The sequence below is a fragment of the Lithobates pipiens genome, unplaced genomic scaffold, assembly GCF_037356315.1.
Source record: "Lithobates pipiens isolate NorthernLeopardFrog02 unplaced genomic scaffold, aLitPip1_a1.2 Scaffold_18, whole genome shotgun sequence".
Classification (NCBI taxonomy): Eukaryota; Metazoa; Chordata; class Amphibia; order Anura; family Ranidae; genus Lithobates; species Lithobates pipiens.
Window position 1 is genome coordinate 18,283,879 of NW_027507758.1, and position 17,736 is coordinate 18,301,614.

Consider the following 17,736-nt stretch of genomic DNA (forward strand, 5'->3'; position numbering starts at 1 on the left):
CATTTCCCCTTTTATTTTATCTGTAAAGTTTCGGCTGTCCCATCAGAGACGGTGGTCACCACGACACACAGGGGTGGATCTTCCCAGTGGGGACACAGACAGCAATCACTACAACGACAACAGCAAAAAAAAAAAAAAATATACAACTAAATATAAAGTTTTGCCATTGGATCGCCCCGTAGCCTCACTTCACTGCAATACATGATTATCTCAGTTGCCAGCTCTCACATATGGCCGAAGTTCAGGCTATTACATCTACATAGCCGACTATAATATATCTCAGGAGGTCATCCCAAGATTTTAACCATTTCAGCTTTGGAAGACTTGGCCCCCCTTCATGACCAGGCAGTTTTTTTATTTTATTTTTTGCTATATGTCGCTTCACTACTTTAACTGACAATTGCGCAGTCCTGCAGCACACTACGGAGACAAAACGGATATCACCCCTCCCCCACAAATAGCGATTTCATTTAGTGGTATTTGATCACCTCTGCGATTATTTTTTTTTTTATTTCTTGGGCTATAAATAAAAAAAAAAAAACCCTGACAATTTTTAAAAACAAACAATATTTTTTACTTTTTTTGTTCTAAAACATCCCATTTAAAATAAATTAAATTCTTCAAAAATACATTACATGTATTGCATGCGCCCGTCTGTGTGCTAGTCCGCCGGACTTTTGAAATGAACGGACTTACCCACACACACGGATAAAAGTCAGTTTAATTTTGAATGTGGCTCCAGGTAGATGGAACTAGCGAAGGAAGTGAATGTCGCCTCCTCTAAAAAAATAAATAAATAAAAAAATAAAAAAATCCATTAAGTGTATATGAATTGGTTTGAAAATTATATTATCTATAATTGATATTATACGGGAATTATTATTTTATAGAGGAGGTCCACCTAAAAAAAATAAAAAATAAAAATTAAAAAATTAAAAGCCAGCAGCTACAAATATTGCAGCTGCTGACTTTTAATAAATGGACACTTACCTGTCCCGGGGTCCAGCGATGATCGGCTTCAGCTGCCGACAATCTCTCAGCAGCTGCCACCGCCATCCTCGATGAGGGAATCGGGAAGCGAAGTGTTGCGGCTTCACTTCCCGGGTTCCCTACTGCGCATTCGTCAGTCGCGCTGCTCGTCCTAACTGGTCCCCGCTATCTCCTGGGACCCATGTGTGTCCCGGCAGACAGCGTGGGGGTGGGCGGGAAGAGGTGTAGACTACCACGGGAGTCTATGCCTGAAAGTGGGTGCAAATACTTTTCTTAGATGGGTATCTGCACCCCCCTCCCCCCTGAAAGGTGCCAAATGTGACACCGGAGGGGGGGGGGGGGGGTCTGAAAAGAGGAGGTTCAATTTTTCTGTGAACCTCCGCTTTAATACCAGTAGTGATGGCGATAAGCGACTTATAGCAACAAAAAAAACGCCTCATCCCCTCTGTCAGGAGAGAGATCTGTGTATGTAAACAACACAGATCTCTCTTCTGCTCCGTAGATCATTGGGTACTGGCCATGAATCATTGGCCAGGACCGGGTAAACGGGCATGTAAGGGAGCCAGTGACCGCGCCGGCCAGGTGGGCGAGTCTGTGTGAGACCCCCTACCCTAAGCAGGATTCACTGCAGCCAGCACTGCACTGCAGAAGTAAAACTACAGTGCACAGCTGGCAAGAAGTTAAAGTAGAGCTCCAGGTTAAACCTAATTAGTCCCTTCCGCTTCCTAATACCTACAGTGTCTTGAAAAAGTATTCATACCCCTTGAAATTTTCTACCTTTTTGTCATGTTACAACCAAAAACGTAAGTGTATTTTATGTGACGGACATACACAGTGGCACATAATTGATAAATGGTTTTCAAAATTTTTTACAAATATGTGAAAAGTGTGGGGGGGGGGCATTTGTATTCAGCCCCTTTACTCTGATATCCCCTAACTAAGATCTAGTGTAACCAATTACCTTCAGAAGTCGCCTGATTAATAGAGTCCTGTGTCTAATTTAATCTCGGTACAAATGCAGCTGTTCTGTGAAGCCTTCAAAGGTTTGTTAGAGATCCTTAGTGAACAAACAGCATCATGAAGACCAAGGAACACATCACACAGGTCAGGGATAAAGTTGTGGAGAAGTATAAAGCAGGGTTGGGTTATTAAGAAATCTCCCAAGCTTAGAACATCTCACGGAGCTCTGTTCAATCCAAGAGCCAAGAGGTCCATGGTAACTCTGGAGGAGCTGCAGAGATCCACATCTCAGGGGGGAGAATCTGTCCACAGGACAACTATTAGTCGTCTCTCCACAAATCTGGTCTTTATGGAAGAGTGACAAGAAGAAAGACATTGGAGAAAGAAAGTCATAAGAAGTCCCGTTTGCAGTTTGTGAGAAGCCATGTGGAGGACACAGAAAACATGTGGAAGAAGGTGATCTGGTCAGAGGAGACCAAAATGGAATTTTTTGGCATGCTGGAAGGTGAACCTCCGCCCCGGTCTCAAGTATTTTGCAGACTCTAACAGGTTTTCTTCTAAGATTGTCCTTTATTTGGCTCCATCCATCTTCCCATCAACTCTGACCAGCTTCCCTGTCCCTGCTGAAGAAAAGCATCCCCACCACATGATGCTGCCACCATCATGTTTCACAGTAGGGATGGTGTGTTCAGGGTGATGTGCAGTGTTGGATTTCCCCCACACATAGCATTTTGCTTTTAGGCCAAAAAGTTAAATTTTGGTCTCATCTGACCAGATCACCTTCTTCCACATGGTTGCTGTGTCCTCCACATGGCAAAGAAATGGATGAAATGTCTATTAGGAGATTTCTGTATATGGTAATTTGTATAGCAGAAGAAGTAGTAGTGAAGCCTCAGCCCAGATCATAGAAGTTGTATAAGCTGATCAAACAAAGCGTTGTATGAAATGTGTTTTTAATGTGGGGATCGGCGCTCCCTCTCCTCGGCTCAGCGGCAGAGATGAATGTTTCTTATTACAGAACATCAAAGCCCCTCTCTCTCTCTCTCGCTGTCAGAATCGCGTTCAGACCTCACATGTGCTCCCCGTCGCCATTGGCGGAGGAAAGTGTCTCCCTGGCGCAGTTCGCTACTAACAGCAAACATGTTAGTTAATGGAAGACACACACACACACACACACACACACACACACACACACACACACACACACACACACACACACACACACACACACACACACACACACACACACACACACACACACACACACACACACCGGGCATAACAGCATAAAGCCACCCATGTTATGTTGTCAATGTTTGGATGCAGAGCGTTAAATGTTTTTAGCAGATTTAGACACACTAACAAATTGAAACCAAACTCCAGCTCACATTTTATAATTGGTTACAGCAAACAATTTTTTATTTTTCTATTGGGATAAAGGATTTACAGAAACAATAAAAGCTGAGCGTTGTAAACACCCCTGTCAGTGTTAACCACTTCAGTACCGGGCACTTAATACACCTTCCTGCCCAGACCAATTTTCAGCTCTGTTGCTTTTTGAGTGACAATTGCGCAGTTATGCTACACTGTACCCAAAGTAATTTTTTATCATTTTGTTCCCACAAATAGAGCTTTCTTTTGGTGGTATTTGATCGGGGTTTTTATTTTCTACTAAACAAAAAAAAAAGACAGAAAATTTTAAAAAGAAAAAAAGTTTTTTTTTTTGTTTGTTACAAAACTTTGTAAATAAGTTTTCTCCTTCACTGATGGGCAGCACAGGTGGGCAGTGGTAGGTGGCACTGATGGATGCCAATCCGTGCCAAATAATGCCTGCCAATCACTGATGCCCATTGTGAGCACTGATTGGCATCCCTGGTGTTCTACAGTGGCATAACTGGTGGTGACTAGTGGTGGGCATCCCTGGTGGTCCTGGTGGCGTCCCTGGTGGTTCAATGTGGGCATCCTCGAGGGTGGCTGCGCTGATAATCAGCACAGATCCCCCCCCCCCCCCCTGTCAGAGGAGCAGCCGATCAGCTCTCCTCTACTCTCCTCTACTCTACGCGAGTGAGGAAAAGCCAATCGCGTAAATCCGTATCCAATTCGCATTACTGTGCACCCAGCCTAAAAGAGGATATCTTGATCGTTGCTGCAGCAATGACTGCAATATCACCCTTCCCGTCCGAGGACGTTTATAAACGTACATTGGACAGGAGGTGATTAAGGTGTCATTGGTCATTTTAAAAAAGATGAGTGATCAATGAGACCAATTTTATTTATATATAAATAATAATAAAAAAAAAAACCTCCATAAAATGTGTTCTCCTAAGACTTGTACTATCAACAAAGTACAAGTTTAGTTACAACATTGATAACCTGATAACGCCCTTATGAGAACATACACTATATTACCAAAAGTATTGGGACACCCTTTTACAATTGAATTGGAGGACCTAAGGTCAGGTTTAGGAACAACTTCCAATATAGACAGGATTCAAACAGCTGCCTGAATAGGGCTGAACACAGGGGGTCTACTAAGGCCTGAAAAAAAAAAAAAAAAGCCCTCATCTCTAAGCACTCTAACCAAGATACACTATATTGCCAAAAGTATTGGGACGCCGGCCTTTACACACACATAAACTTTAATGGCATCCCAGTCCAAAGCCCCATACACACTATCAGATTTTCTTCATTTTTTTTGTCTCTTCAGATTTACCAAAACCATGTAGTAGAAGGACCTGCCTGATTGCATACACATTGAAACTCCTAAGGTTTGACCTCATATTATATGGTTTTGGTAAATTTGAAGACAAAAATCAGCAGAAAATCTGATAGTGAGTACGGGGCTTTAGTCTGTAGGGTTCAATATTGAGTTGGCCCGCCCTTTGCAGCTATAACAGCTTCAACTCTTCTGGGAGGTTTAGGAGATGTGTCTATGGGAATGTTTGACCATTCTTCCAGAAACTCATTTGTGAGGTCAGGCACTGGTGTGGACAAGCGGGTCTGGCTTGCAGTCTCCGCTCTAATTTATCCCAAAGGTGTTCTATAGGGTTAAGGTCAGGACTCTGTGCAGGCCAGTCAAGTTCCTCCCAAACTAGCTCATCCATGTCTTTATGGACCTTGCTTTGTGCACTGGTGCGCAGTCATGTTAGACCAGGAAGGGGCCCATCCCCAAACTGTTCCCACAAAGTTGGGAGCATGAAATTGTCCAAAATGTCTTGGTATGCTGACTCCTTAAGAGTTCCCTTCACTGTAACTAAGGGGCCAAACCCAACCCCTGAAAAACAATCCCCCCACACCATAATCCCCCCTCCACCAAATGATTTGGACCAGTGTACAAAGCAAGGTCCATAAACACATGGATGAACGAGTTTGGGGTGGAGGAACTTGACTGGCCTTCACCTCAACTTGATAGAACACCTTTGGGATGAATTAGAGTGCAGACTGCAAGCCAGGTCTTCTCATCCACATCATTGCTTGACCTTACAAATGCTCTTCTGGAAGAATAATCAAACATTCCCATAGACGCATCTCCTAAACCTTGTGGACGGCCTTCCCAGAAGAGGTGAAGCTGTTATAGCTGCAAAGGGTGGGCCAACTCATTATTGGACCCTACGGACTAAGCCCTTGTACACACGGTTGGACATTGCGACAACAAAATCCGTCGGATTTTGTCCGAAACTTGTGTTGTATACACACGGTCGGACAAAGTTGTCGGGAAATCCGATCGTACGTAACGTGATGACGTTATTTCATTAGGACAGGACTACGTTCAGGCTAGTAGCCAATAGCTTTGATGTAGGAATTTGATCTGAGCATGCGTGGCACTTTGTCCGATCGGAATTCTCTACACATGATCGGACAAAGTCCGATCGGATCATGTTGTCGGAAAGTTTTATAGCCAAGCTCTAAAACTTTGTCCATCGGATATTCCCACGGAAACAGTCCGATGGAGCCCACACACGGTCGGATTATCCGACAACACGATCCGATTGGACATTTTCCGTCGGAATTTCCGACCGTGTGTACAAGGGCTTAGACTGGGATGTCATTAAAGTTCATGTGTGTGTAAAGGCACCAATACTTTTGGTAATATAGTGTATATTTTATGAATAGTTTTTATAATTGCGTCGATGATAAAATCGCTTATTTTTATTTTTTGTATTGGACATACATCTTATTTTAACCCCTTCCCGTCGAGCGTACGCAGATGTGCGTACTCGGCTTCCGGGGGGGGGTATACCAGGATGATGCCCGCACCTGCAGGCATCATCCCGGTACCGTTTTTTACAGCGGGCGATTGGCTTTCCAGCCATAACAACCGAAGCGGCTAAAAGCCGGAGGAGCGGGAGGGGACGTCCCCCCCTCCCACCGCCTCTCGCCGCTGTTACCGGTGCTCCTGCTCGATCGGGAGCACCGATTTGCAATCCGACACCTCCGGCCGCTGGGGAGGAACTGGAATGACGCCGTAATCGGCTTTGTTCCAGTATCCTCATCGTAAACACGGAAGCGACATCATGACGTCACTTCCCGTTTACTCGGCTGCCAATGGCGCCGGTTTTAAAAAGATATACGGTATTCAGAATCGCCGTTTTCAGCGATCTGAATACATTGAAGTGTAAAGGAGGGATGGGGGGTCTTTTAGCTCCCCGATCCCTCCATAAAGAGGACCTGTCACCACCTTATACTGTCACAGGCGATGTTTACATTCCTTGTGACAGCAATAAAAGTGATCAAATTTTTTTTATTTTTTTTTAAAACAATTTATTCATTTTCAAATAAAATAAAAAATAAAAAAACCTTTTTTAAAGCGCCCGCCGTCCCCGCGAGCTCGCAAAGCAAATAAAACGCATACGGAAGTCGCGCTCGCATATGTAAACGGTGTTCAAATCACACATGTGAGGTATCGCTGCGATCGTCAGAGCAAGAGCAATAATTCTAGCACTAGACCTCCTCTGTAACCTGGTAACCGTAAAAAAAAAATTAAAGCGTCGCCTATTGAGATTTTTAGGTACCGTACTTTGTCGTCAATCCACGAGTGCGTGCAATTATAAAGTGTGACATGTTTGGTATCTATTTACTCGGCGTAACATTATCTTTCACATTACGCAAAAAAATTGGGCTAACTTTACTGTTTCTTTTTTTTTTATTCATGAAAGTGTCCCTTTTCCCAAAAAGTTGCGTTTGAAACACCGCTGCGCAAATACCGTGTGACATAAAATATTGCAACAATCGCTGTTTTATTCTCTGCGAAAAATATATATATAATGTTTGGGGGTTCCAAGTAATTTTCTAGCAAAAAATATGGATTTTAACTTGTAAACACCAAATGCCAAAAATAGGCTTAGGGTTAATGACACCTCTAAAGTTCTGGGGTTGGATGTTTGTGTCCTTTTGGGTTTTTATGACGGGCAAAACCTAGACTTTCCATGGAGTTGTTGTGGTAACAGAGGGTGAAGTTTTTTTTTTTCGGTTGATGTAAAAATATCATACGGTTGTGCCTATTTATGGAAGCCAAAGCCACAACATGCCCCGGGGGACCTCTTCTTCTTCTTCTTTTTTTTTTGGAGGGCTGTGCTGAGTTTCATAACCATCGCTCTTTTTTCAGAATGCAATCAGATGAAGAATTGGACGGCGAGGCAGTGAATGAGGTCTATTAGACTGCTGTGTTTGCGCCAATAAATTCTATTTCATCTTTTTATTTGTCTCGATATGCCCGCTTTTTTGCTTAACTTGTGAGTGTCTGAAGTTCTCTCTTTTTTTTTTTTTTTTTGGCCAGACATTGAATTCCTCACGTTTTAGCGGTGCAGTAAATCAGAATTCAATAGTGTATACACATTAAAAGATGCAAGACGTGTTATCTATGTACGAATAAACTATTCGCATATGAGGTTCTGGCTTTGTCCCAGGATGAGGCTCATAAGAGTGAAGAAGAGACCAGCCGCTCGTCTCTTTATTACTTTCCATGCATTGGTCCATCTGAGGTGATGGCATTGCAGAGACAGGACCTGTGACCTGACTTCTGATTCTATTTGCCTACTGGATGTTGGATCCCCCAATGTGCATTTTCAGAAGAGTCTTCCATGTCTGCATAGTTATTTTTGTTGGCGCACGGTGACATTTTGGACCTCCTGGCTCACGTTTTGCACTAGATTCCAAGTCTAATGCCCCGTACACACGGTTGGATTTTCCAAGGGCAAATTTTCGATGGGAGCTTTCTGTCGGAAATTCCGACCGTGTTGGGGGCTCCATTGGATTATCCAAATTTCGTGCGAAGGAATTTCCTTCGCACAAAATGTGAGATCTGGATCTCAAATTTTCCGACAACAAAATCCGGAAATTCCGAGTGTGTGTGTGTGTGTCTGTGTGTGTGTGTGTGTGTGTGTACACCATTCCGACGCACAAAATTCCACGCATGTTCGGAATCGAGCAGAAGAGCCGCACTGGCTATTGAACTTCATTTTTCTCAGCTTGTCGTACGTGTTGCACGTCACTGCGTTCTTGGCGTTCGCAATTTCCGATCAACGTTGTGTGACCGTGTGTATGCAAGACAAGTTTGAGCCAACATCCGTCGTGGAAAAAAAAAAACGGATGATCAATGTCCGATCGTGTGTACGGGGCATAAGGGCTGCGATTTTATTCTCTCCACCTGCATGGTGGTGTGTTTGGATGTTTTATTGCTTAAAACGCAAAGATTACTTTTTACTGCCCAGCAGCCCCTTGCCCTTTTTTTTGGCTCTTGCACTAGTCCCTTCACCAGCTTTGAGCACAAGAAAAGTGTGTGTGCGCGTGCGTGCGCGTGTGTGTGTGCGCGTGTGTGTGCGCGTGCGTGTGTGTGTGTGTGTGTGTGCGCGTGTGTGTGTGCTACAAGTCATTGGAGTTGTAGATTAAAGCCCAAGTCTAGATTGGGCCAAAAAAAAAAGTATGGATCCCCCAGTAGCTCCAGCTTCTATATTGGCGCTGCTCTTTTTCAGAATGGAATGTTCACTGACCCCCCCCAATGTTATCCAACCAATACCTGCTTGTCAAGCCTCTGCCCCCTGCCCTGAACTCACAGAAGAGTGATGCTGAGAGTTGGCCCACTGTCATTCCGTAGAGTCTGTTCATTGTTGGTGGAAGAGGAGGACCAAGAGGACCTGTGAGGTCACTGGACCTTCAGAGCAAAGGAATCTGGAAAGGAGTGGGGTCTACAGAATGGTTGCTCCAATGGAGGGGGTGCAGGAGCAGGGGGTTTTCAAGTCTGAAGTTTTCTTTAAACAGGGCTATGGACTTTCTGGAGACGGTGCTGATTTGCACAACATGGAGTGACTTGCTTGTTGCTATGTGAGAGATTCAAGCAAACGTGTTTCTTTGCTCTTAATGAACAAAACATAGGTTTGTTTTTAAAGCTGAGCTCCATCTGGGGACCTCCAAATACCCCAAATCCTTGATAACATGACACACTGGCTCCCGAGTCTTCCTTCTTCTGCACTACTACTAGTAGGGTCCTCCCTTTCATTGCCCGTGTTGCTGTCTGGTGACCTGGACACTTACCATTAGGTCCATCTGGAGCATGGCAAGGGTAAAAACAAGACGAGGCGGTGGACTTGGAGTTATGTGGTGGATCACAGGCCTAGCAATGAAAATAGAAGCCTCTCGTAAAAGGCACAGCATGTGTGAAGCAATTACAGTCACAACATCTATAGATGCCATTTTGTAGAACCATTTTTTTTTTTTATGGAAAATGCAGACCGCATACCCTTGGCCTGGTTGGCTGTAGGGTGGTGTGTTGGGCACCACAGAAGATCTATGCTTGGTTCTCCAAGATGTTTGGAGCAACCTACCTGCCAAGTTCCTTCAAAAACTGTGTGCAAGTCTACCTAGAAAAATTGATGCTGGTTTGAAGGCAAAGCGTGGTCACGCCAAATACTGATTTGCATTTCTCTATCGTTCATTTACTTTTTCGTTTTGTTAATTGATAAAAATTATTAACACTTCTATTTCTGAAAGCTTTCTTCATTTTACAGCATTTTTTTTTTCATACCTGCCTCAAACTTGCACAGTACTGTATATCCATTTGCTGGCTGCCCTATAGCCGTTTTACGCCGTATCATGTACAGTCATACCCCACTATTAAGTACAACAATGAGGTTTATTTACTAAAGCTGGAAAGTTCAAAATCAGGCTCACTTTTGCATAGAAACCAATGAGCTTCTAACCCCAGCTTGTTCAATTAAGTTTTGGTAATAAAACCTGGAAGCTCATTGGTTTCTATGCAGAAGTGAGCCTGATTTTGCACTTTCCAGCTTTAGTAAACCCCATTGTATACTTAAAAGTGGGGTATGCCTGTGTGTATATGTACACATGATTTGTCATTTCTGCCTGCAGGGGTTGCGTTGCCTCTGCTGCGAATATTCACAGCAGAAGCCAATCTGTGGGTGCTGGGCACTTGATGTCCTCTGGCACCCACCGATTGTCGGTACAAACAAAACACAGCACGGTGATCTGCCTATGTAAACAAAGCAGATTTCTGTTCTGATAAGGGGGAAGGGAAGGTGTCTGTTCCTGTACGGCAGGGAATAAATTCCATCTCTTCCCCTAGTAAAAAAAACACAGTGTACACCAAAACACTGGCTAGGCACACGTTTAACCCTTTGATAGCTCCTATATGCTTAAACCCTTCCCAGCCAGTGTCATTAGCACTGATCACTGTATTGGTGTCACTGGTCCCCAAAAAGTGTCCGTTAGTGTCTGATTGCCTGCTGCAATATCACAGTCCAGCTATAAGTTGCTGATCGCCGCCATTACTAGGACAAAAATAAGATAAATAAAAATTCAAGTATATATCCCATAGTTTGTAGACGCAATAACTTTCACACAAACCAATCAATATACGCTTATTGGGTTTTTTCTTTTCTTTTTTTTCTTTTTTTTACCTAAAAACATGTAGCAGAATACATATTGGCCTAATTTTTGGAAACTCTCTTTATTTATTTTTTTATTGGCTATGTTTTACAGCCAAAAGTAAAAAAAAAAAAAAATATATAAATATATATATAATTTTTTTTTTTTTTTTTCAAAATTGTTGGCCTTTTTTGTTGTGCAAAAAATAAAAAAACGAGGTGACCGATTGTCTCCAAAAGAAAGCTCTAATTGTGGGAAAAAATTACGTAGATTTTATTTATGTACAACGTTGCACAACCGCGTAATTTTCAGCTTAAAAATAACGCTGTGCTGTATCAAAAAATGGCCTGGCCATGAAGGGTAGAGGGGTAAATCTTCTGGCTATAATAAAATTCTGATCATATCTTTATAATGTATAGAAACTTTTTTTATTTTTTTATTTTTTGTAGCTTGAAGGACGTATTTTAGAAGAGAAACCATCATTGTGTCCTCCGAATCCCTCTGGTCAATGTCCGATCTGTCGCTGGAACCTCAAACATAAATACGACTACACGGTAAGATCTTCACAAGACTGATCTATCTCCGGAGATCCTTTCAAAGAGGACCTGTCCCTTTTTATGTATTGATCACATGCTCCAATATCCAACTATTTTCTGAAAGATCACTCGTAGAGACCGTTTTTATATATATATATATATATATATATATATATATATATATATATATATATATATATATATATATATATATATATATATATATATATATATATAGGGCTTCCCCCTCTTTAAACCACTGCTTCATTACTACTGTTATACCTTGCTTGCAACTGTCTGATCTTGATTTGTAAAATGGGGAGAAACCTCATTATAAAAGCCTGTGAACTATAATATAGATCTTCATATCACTAGAGGGATCACCAGCTGGAGGAAGGAGGTCCTGATTCCTCTCTCTATATATAGATCTATCTATCGATATAGATATATATAGATCTTTATATCACTAGAGGGGTCACCAGCAGGAGGAAGGAGGTCCTGATTCCTCTCTCTATATATAGATATATATAGATCTTTATATCACTAGAGGGGTCACCAGCAGGAGGAAGGAGGTCCTGATTCCTCTATATAGATCTTTATATCACTAGAGGGGTCACCAGCAGGAGGAAGGAGGTCCTGATTCCTCTATATAGATCTTTATATCACTAGAGGGGTCACCAGCTGGAGGAAGGAGGTCCTGATTCCTCTATATAGATCTTTATATCACTAGAGGGGTCACCAGCAGGAGGAAGGAGGTCCTGATTCCTCTATATAGATCTTTATATCACTAGAGGGGTCACCAGCTGGAGGAAGGAGGTCCTGATTCCTCTATATAGATCCTTAGGTAGACCTCGTTTAGAATACAATTTTCAGTTCTGGAGATCTCACTTACAAAGAGATATATTAATATGTTAGAATGAGTCCAGAGACAGCCAACAAACGTAGTAAAAGGTCAGAGGGATAAAACGTATATCGGGAGAGACTGCAGGCACTTGATATTTGCATAATCTGACTAGCAGGAGGAAAGCTCAAGGGTAGCATTAAAGTATTGTTTTACAATAAGAGTTGCTTGGAGTAATCTTCCACCAGGAGTAGTGAGCCAGTCAACAGTAAGTGAATTAAAACATTATTGGTTAAACCTACATCTGTGCTCTATCAAACTTGATGGACTACTTGTTTTTTTTCTGCCGTCTCTTGTATGTTTCTATGACCAGAGCAAGTGTGGAGGGTATGAAATGTGATGGAAATAAAACCCCAACCACCTTAATTTTTTATTTTTTTTTGGTTGTCTTCTCCGCAGGACGTTCTTGTCCTCAGTCAGTTCATCCGATCGGATGGTGGAATGATACCGCGCAAAGTGACGGGCCTGTGTGCAGAGGAACACAAGAAAGTTGTAGCGTGTGTTAAGATGGCCCATCGAGCGGGTAAGAACTGAGCCAACAACTGCCCCCTGTGGGGGGGGTTAGAGGATAGAAATATTTGAGTTGTCACCGTTCTACTTCTTATGTCCTGCATAAGTTGATTGTTTGCTTATTAGGGATGCACCTAAATTCCAGCCACCGAAACATATCGGCCAAAAATGCCCTTTTCGGCAATTTGCCAAAAGAAAAAAAACGTCCGATAATGGAGCCGAAACTGGGGCGGGGCCTGGGTGGGGGCGGAGCACCACCGCCGCCCATCATAGGGAGGTGTATAGCGCAGGAGAGCCGCCTCCGCCGCTTGGGACGGGTGACCTGTCTATCAAAGTTTCCTGGACAAAGGGGGAGGGGCTGTATGTGGCGGCGCGCGACGAGGAACACACAGCTATTGGAATTAAAGCTGTGATGTTCCCGGCGCTCTATTCAACCAGGCGGCGGAGGCGGCTCTCCTCTCTTCCCTGCACTGTGGACAACACACTGGCTGCACTTATCTCTTTTATCATGTCCGCAGTCTCTGACCACATCCTGTGCCATGTCCCCAGTCTCTGACCACGTCCTGTGCCATGTCCCCAGTCTCTGACCACGTCCTGTGCCATGTCCGCAGTCTCTGACCACGTCCTGTGCCATGTCCCCAGTCTCTGACCACGTCCTGTGCCATGTCCCGAGTCTCTGACCATCTCCTGTATAAAAATATTTTTTTTAAAACAGTCATTTTCGGTATCTGTTTCGGTTTTCGGCCTACTGTATTTGTCATTTTCGGTATTGGTTTCGGCACCAAAAAATCCATTCGGTGCACCCCTACTGCTTATAAACAAACACTGCATGGCTGAGAGTGGAGTGTGGTGCAAAATAATTGGAAAAAGTTAATTATCCTCTACGAGTCATCCTTTCATTGTAAAGCATTTACAAAACTGCTTTTTCTAGAATGTGAAAAATTTGAATTATGCTGGATTTTTATATCTTAACCACTTGCCCACCGCCGGCCGTCATACGACCTCCTTGACTTAGAGCAGTGATATCTGAATGATGGGTGCAGCTACAGGCACCATTCAGATATCGTGTTTTTCAGCTGGTGATTCCCTACACCATAAGAATGATCATAGTGGCTATTCCGCCGCTTGATCGTTCTTACGGGCAGCGAGAGGGGACGTCCCCCCTGCCGCCGCCCTCCAGTGCTTCTACCGACTCACCGCTTCCATCGGTGAGTCAGAGACGGGATTCGCCGGCCCTGGATGGCGACCATAGAGATTTCCGGTGGACCAGATGGTCATCGGAGTCTCTATGATAATTCCGGTGTCAGACGCGATGTTATGACGTCACACCCGGCCTCTGCATTCAAACAAACGGCGCCGCCTCGTCTGGGAAACAAAGATTGTTTTATTTTTTTGATTTCAGGCTTCCCAGCCTAGAGGTGAGATGTGGGTCTTACTGACTCCCTTATCAAACTGTAAAGAGGACCAATCATGCCATATTCCTATTACAAGGGATGTTTACATTCCTTGTAATATGTATAAAAGTGATGATTTTTTTTTTTTTTTTTAAGTGTAAAAAAAAACAAAAACAAAAAAAAAACAAAAGAAAAATTTAACAATAAAAAAAAAAATATATTTTTAAAGCGCCCCTGTCCCCGTGTGCTCGCATGCACAAGCAAACGCATACGTAAGTCCCACCCACATATGAAAACGGTGTTCAAACCACACATGTGAGGTATCGCCGTGATCATTAGAGCGAGAGTAATAATTCTAGCCCTAGACCTCCTTTGTAACTCAAACCATGTAACCTGTAAAAAAATTGAAATCGTCGTCTATGGGGATTTTTAAGTTCCGAAGTTGAGAGCCATTCTATGAGCTTGTGCAATTTTCAAGCGTGACATGTTGGGTATTTATTTACGCGACGTAACTTCATCTTTCACATTATGCAAAAAAATTGGGCTAACTTTACTGTTTATTTTTTTTATTGTTTGTTTATTTTTTTAAAGCACAAAACTGTTTTTTAAAAAAAAAAAAAAGGCATTTGAAAGATTGCTGCGCAAATGCCGTGCAAGATAAAAAGTTGCAACGACCGCCATTTTATTCTCTGGTGTCTTTGCTAAAAAAACACATATAATGTAATTTTTTTTTAGCAAAAACATTATGATTTTTACATGTAGGAGAGAAATGTCAGAATTGGCCTAGTTACCAAGGGGTTAATTGATGAGATTTCAATGCTGGAATCTCTATTTGTGTCTAACTGGTGCAGCCCCCCCGCAACCACCACCACCATCACCACTACTACTACCACCGCTATTTTGGCCATGTAGAAAGGGTAGAGGCAAAAATCGATGCGGGAAAATCTTGTGGAAAGCTTTTCATGAAAAGTGGAGCCTGTTATGTCCACAAAGCGGAGCCAAATCCGTAATACTGCCCAAGGATTTTGAAGGAAAACGGCCAACAACCTCTCATGGTGTGATGGTCAGAAGTGGGCCTTCCTCTCCTCTTTCCCGACAAGCTCTGTCATACATAGAGGAGGTGATGTGATATGTTTTTAGATGTCTTTTTGAATAATTGAGGTCTGTCTAGTGATCACAGTAATATTTTTTATTTATTTTTCTATCCCCAGGTCTTTTTCCAAATCACAGGCCCAAACTTGCGGAGGGAGTTGTGCCCAAACCGAAATTCAAGCTAAACAGGTGAGCCAAGGTGGTCAAGGGTATCCAAATAAAAGCTTTATTATGTATCGATGGGAATAGGTTTGACTTGACCCGTAACAGGAGGAGGATCTCTGTCTCCTCCAACTCTAGAGGGCGATGTAGCTCTGCCCTGCGTCGCTTTCTGTGGCCATAATATAGAAGCTGAACAGGGGGTGGGGCTGTGTGAATAAGACTATAGTTTCCAGTTCACAGAGGGGCCGGGGGCTCTCTGCTCCCCGATAGTTTATTATATTTAAACTTTTATATTGTTAAAGTGGAGTTCCACCCAAAAATGGAACTTCCGCTTTAAGGGGAGGTGACCCCCTGACATGCCACGTTTGGCATGTCATTTTTTGTGGGGGGGTGGGGGCAGAGTAAGTGAATTAAAACATTCTTGGGGCACACCTAGATCTGTACTCGATCAAACTTGTGGTGGTGCAGGTCTACAGATGGGGCGGGACAGGCAAATGTCTGATTTATTAAAAGTCAGCAGCTGCAGTATTTGTAGCTGCTGATATATATATATATATATATATATATATATATATATATATATATATATATATATATATATATATATATATATATATATATATATATATATATATATATATATAATAATTTTATTTATTTTTCAATTACTTCCTGGTTTCTTGCCTAGGCAAATTATGTCCTATATCCCAGGAGTCCTTAGAAGGGGAGGGGGGTTTTCCCAGCTAAGCACACCTTCCTGCATGCTTGAGCTAGGGGCTGATGGATTACAGGAAGTAAATGCTACATGATTCATTTGCCCTTACTCAAGATGGCCAGGGCCAGAAATGCTAGCGGGCTGTTTTTCAAAGCGATTTTTGAAATAAAATAAAGCATAGAGACTAGGGGTGCAACAATACCGGTATATGTGCCGACACCGAGTATTTTCATGATTACTCGTACTTGTGAAAATGCTCTGATACCCGAAGCCAGTACTTTGCAGTGCGATTTGCACCCATACAAATTTAATGGGCTCAAATTGGACTGCAATTTGAATAGGAATGCGGTGCGATTCCTGTCAGAATAGTTTCCCGCTCCTGTCTGAGCCCAGGCTGTAATCACTATGACAAGCCTGGCTTCACACAGGAGCGGTGGGGAAAACCACATGCGATTCGGACCAGAAACGCACCGCTTTCCTGTTCAAATCATATGCGATTCTTTGCAGTGCGATCTGAGCCCATTCATTTTGTATCGGCGAGTACTTGACAAAGTATCAGTGCTCCTACTTGCCGATTTAAAAAAAGGAGTATCTGTGCAACCCTCGTTTTTTTGTTTCTTTACTAAAAGTTATCTCTGTAAAAGCAGCTCTTGTATTATGCGCTCAGTTTGTGTCTCTTCTGTTGGTCTCTTACCCTCCTTACCCATCCTCCTGTTTATAATATTGTCTATGTGGCTGCTTCTCTCTGCAGGTATCTGACTCTCTGGTCTGTAAGCAGTGCTCGGCCAATTCTCAGGAAAGGACTTAAGTGGTGCAAAGTGAAAATGCCAGTTGGGAACCCCATCATGAAGGATAATGTGCGCTACAGTAAAAAACCTTACTTGTACAGACAATGAACGGTCATATTGAATAAACGTCTTTCTTTTCTCACAAAGCTTTGTGCAGATCTATATTGTACACAGGATGAACATGGCTCAGGTCTATGGATGGGGGCGGGCAGTGGCGCAGGTCTACAGATGGGGGGCGGGCAGTGGTGCAGGTCTACGGATGGGGGCGGGCAGTGGCGCAGGTCTACAGATGGGGGGCGGGCATTGGCGCAGGTCTACGGATGGGGGGCGGGCAGTGGTGCAGGTCTACGGATGGGGGGCGGGCATTGGCGCAGGTCTACGGATGGGGGGCGGGCAGTGGCGCAGGTCTACAGATGGGGGGCGGGCATTGGCGCAGGTCTACGGATGGGGGGCGGGCAGTGGCGGAAGAAGTGTTCAGGGGAAGAAGTCACGTGATTGACGCAACGCGTAGGGAGTGGCCGTATGACGTACCGGAAGTGAAGTAGGACTGGCGGAAGACGCCGTACCACCATTTTTTTACTTCTTGTGCTGTTGTTTACTTTTTTAAATGTGAGAGTCCGATTTTTGCTTTTCTTTCATTAAAACCATTATTTTATTCAAACTACTACACTATTGGAGCTTCCCTTCTCTCTCCTTCTCTTTTATTCCTATCTGAGCCACATATCACGGAGAATATCCTCCTGGTCACCGCAGTAAGCGTACATGCAACTTATGGCCCTCTAGTGGCCCGGTATGGAAATCATCGCCT

The 17,736-nt window shown here is 43.3% G+C and overlaps 1 protein-coding gene across 1 annotated transcript in view; it reads left to right on the forward strand.

Moving 5' to 3' along the window:
- The window catches only part of MRPS18A (mitochondrial ribosomal protein S18A), a 30,709-nt gene extending 13,635 nt beyond the window's left edge, over positions 1-17,074 (forward strand). The window contains exons 3-6 of the mRNA XM_077485414.1: positions 11,280-11,384; positions 12,667-12,790; positions 15,383-15,452; positions 16,892-17,074. Of these exons, the coding sequence (XP_077341540.1) occupies positions 11,280-11,384; positions 12,667-12,790; positions 15,383-15,452; positions 16,892-17,036 (444 nt within the window). The 3' untranslated portion in view covers positions 17,037-17,074. The remainder of the gene's footprint in view (positions 1-11,279; positions 11,385-12,666; positions 12,791-15,382; positions 15,453-16,891) is intronic.
- Positions 17,075-17,736: the final 662 nt, after the last annotated feature.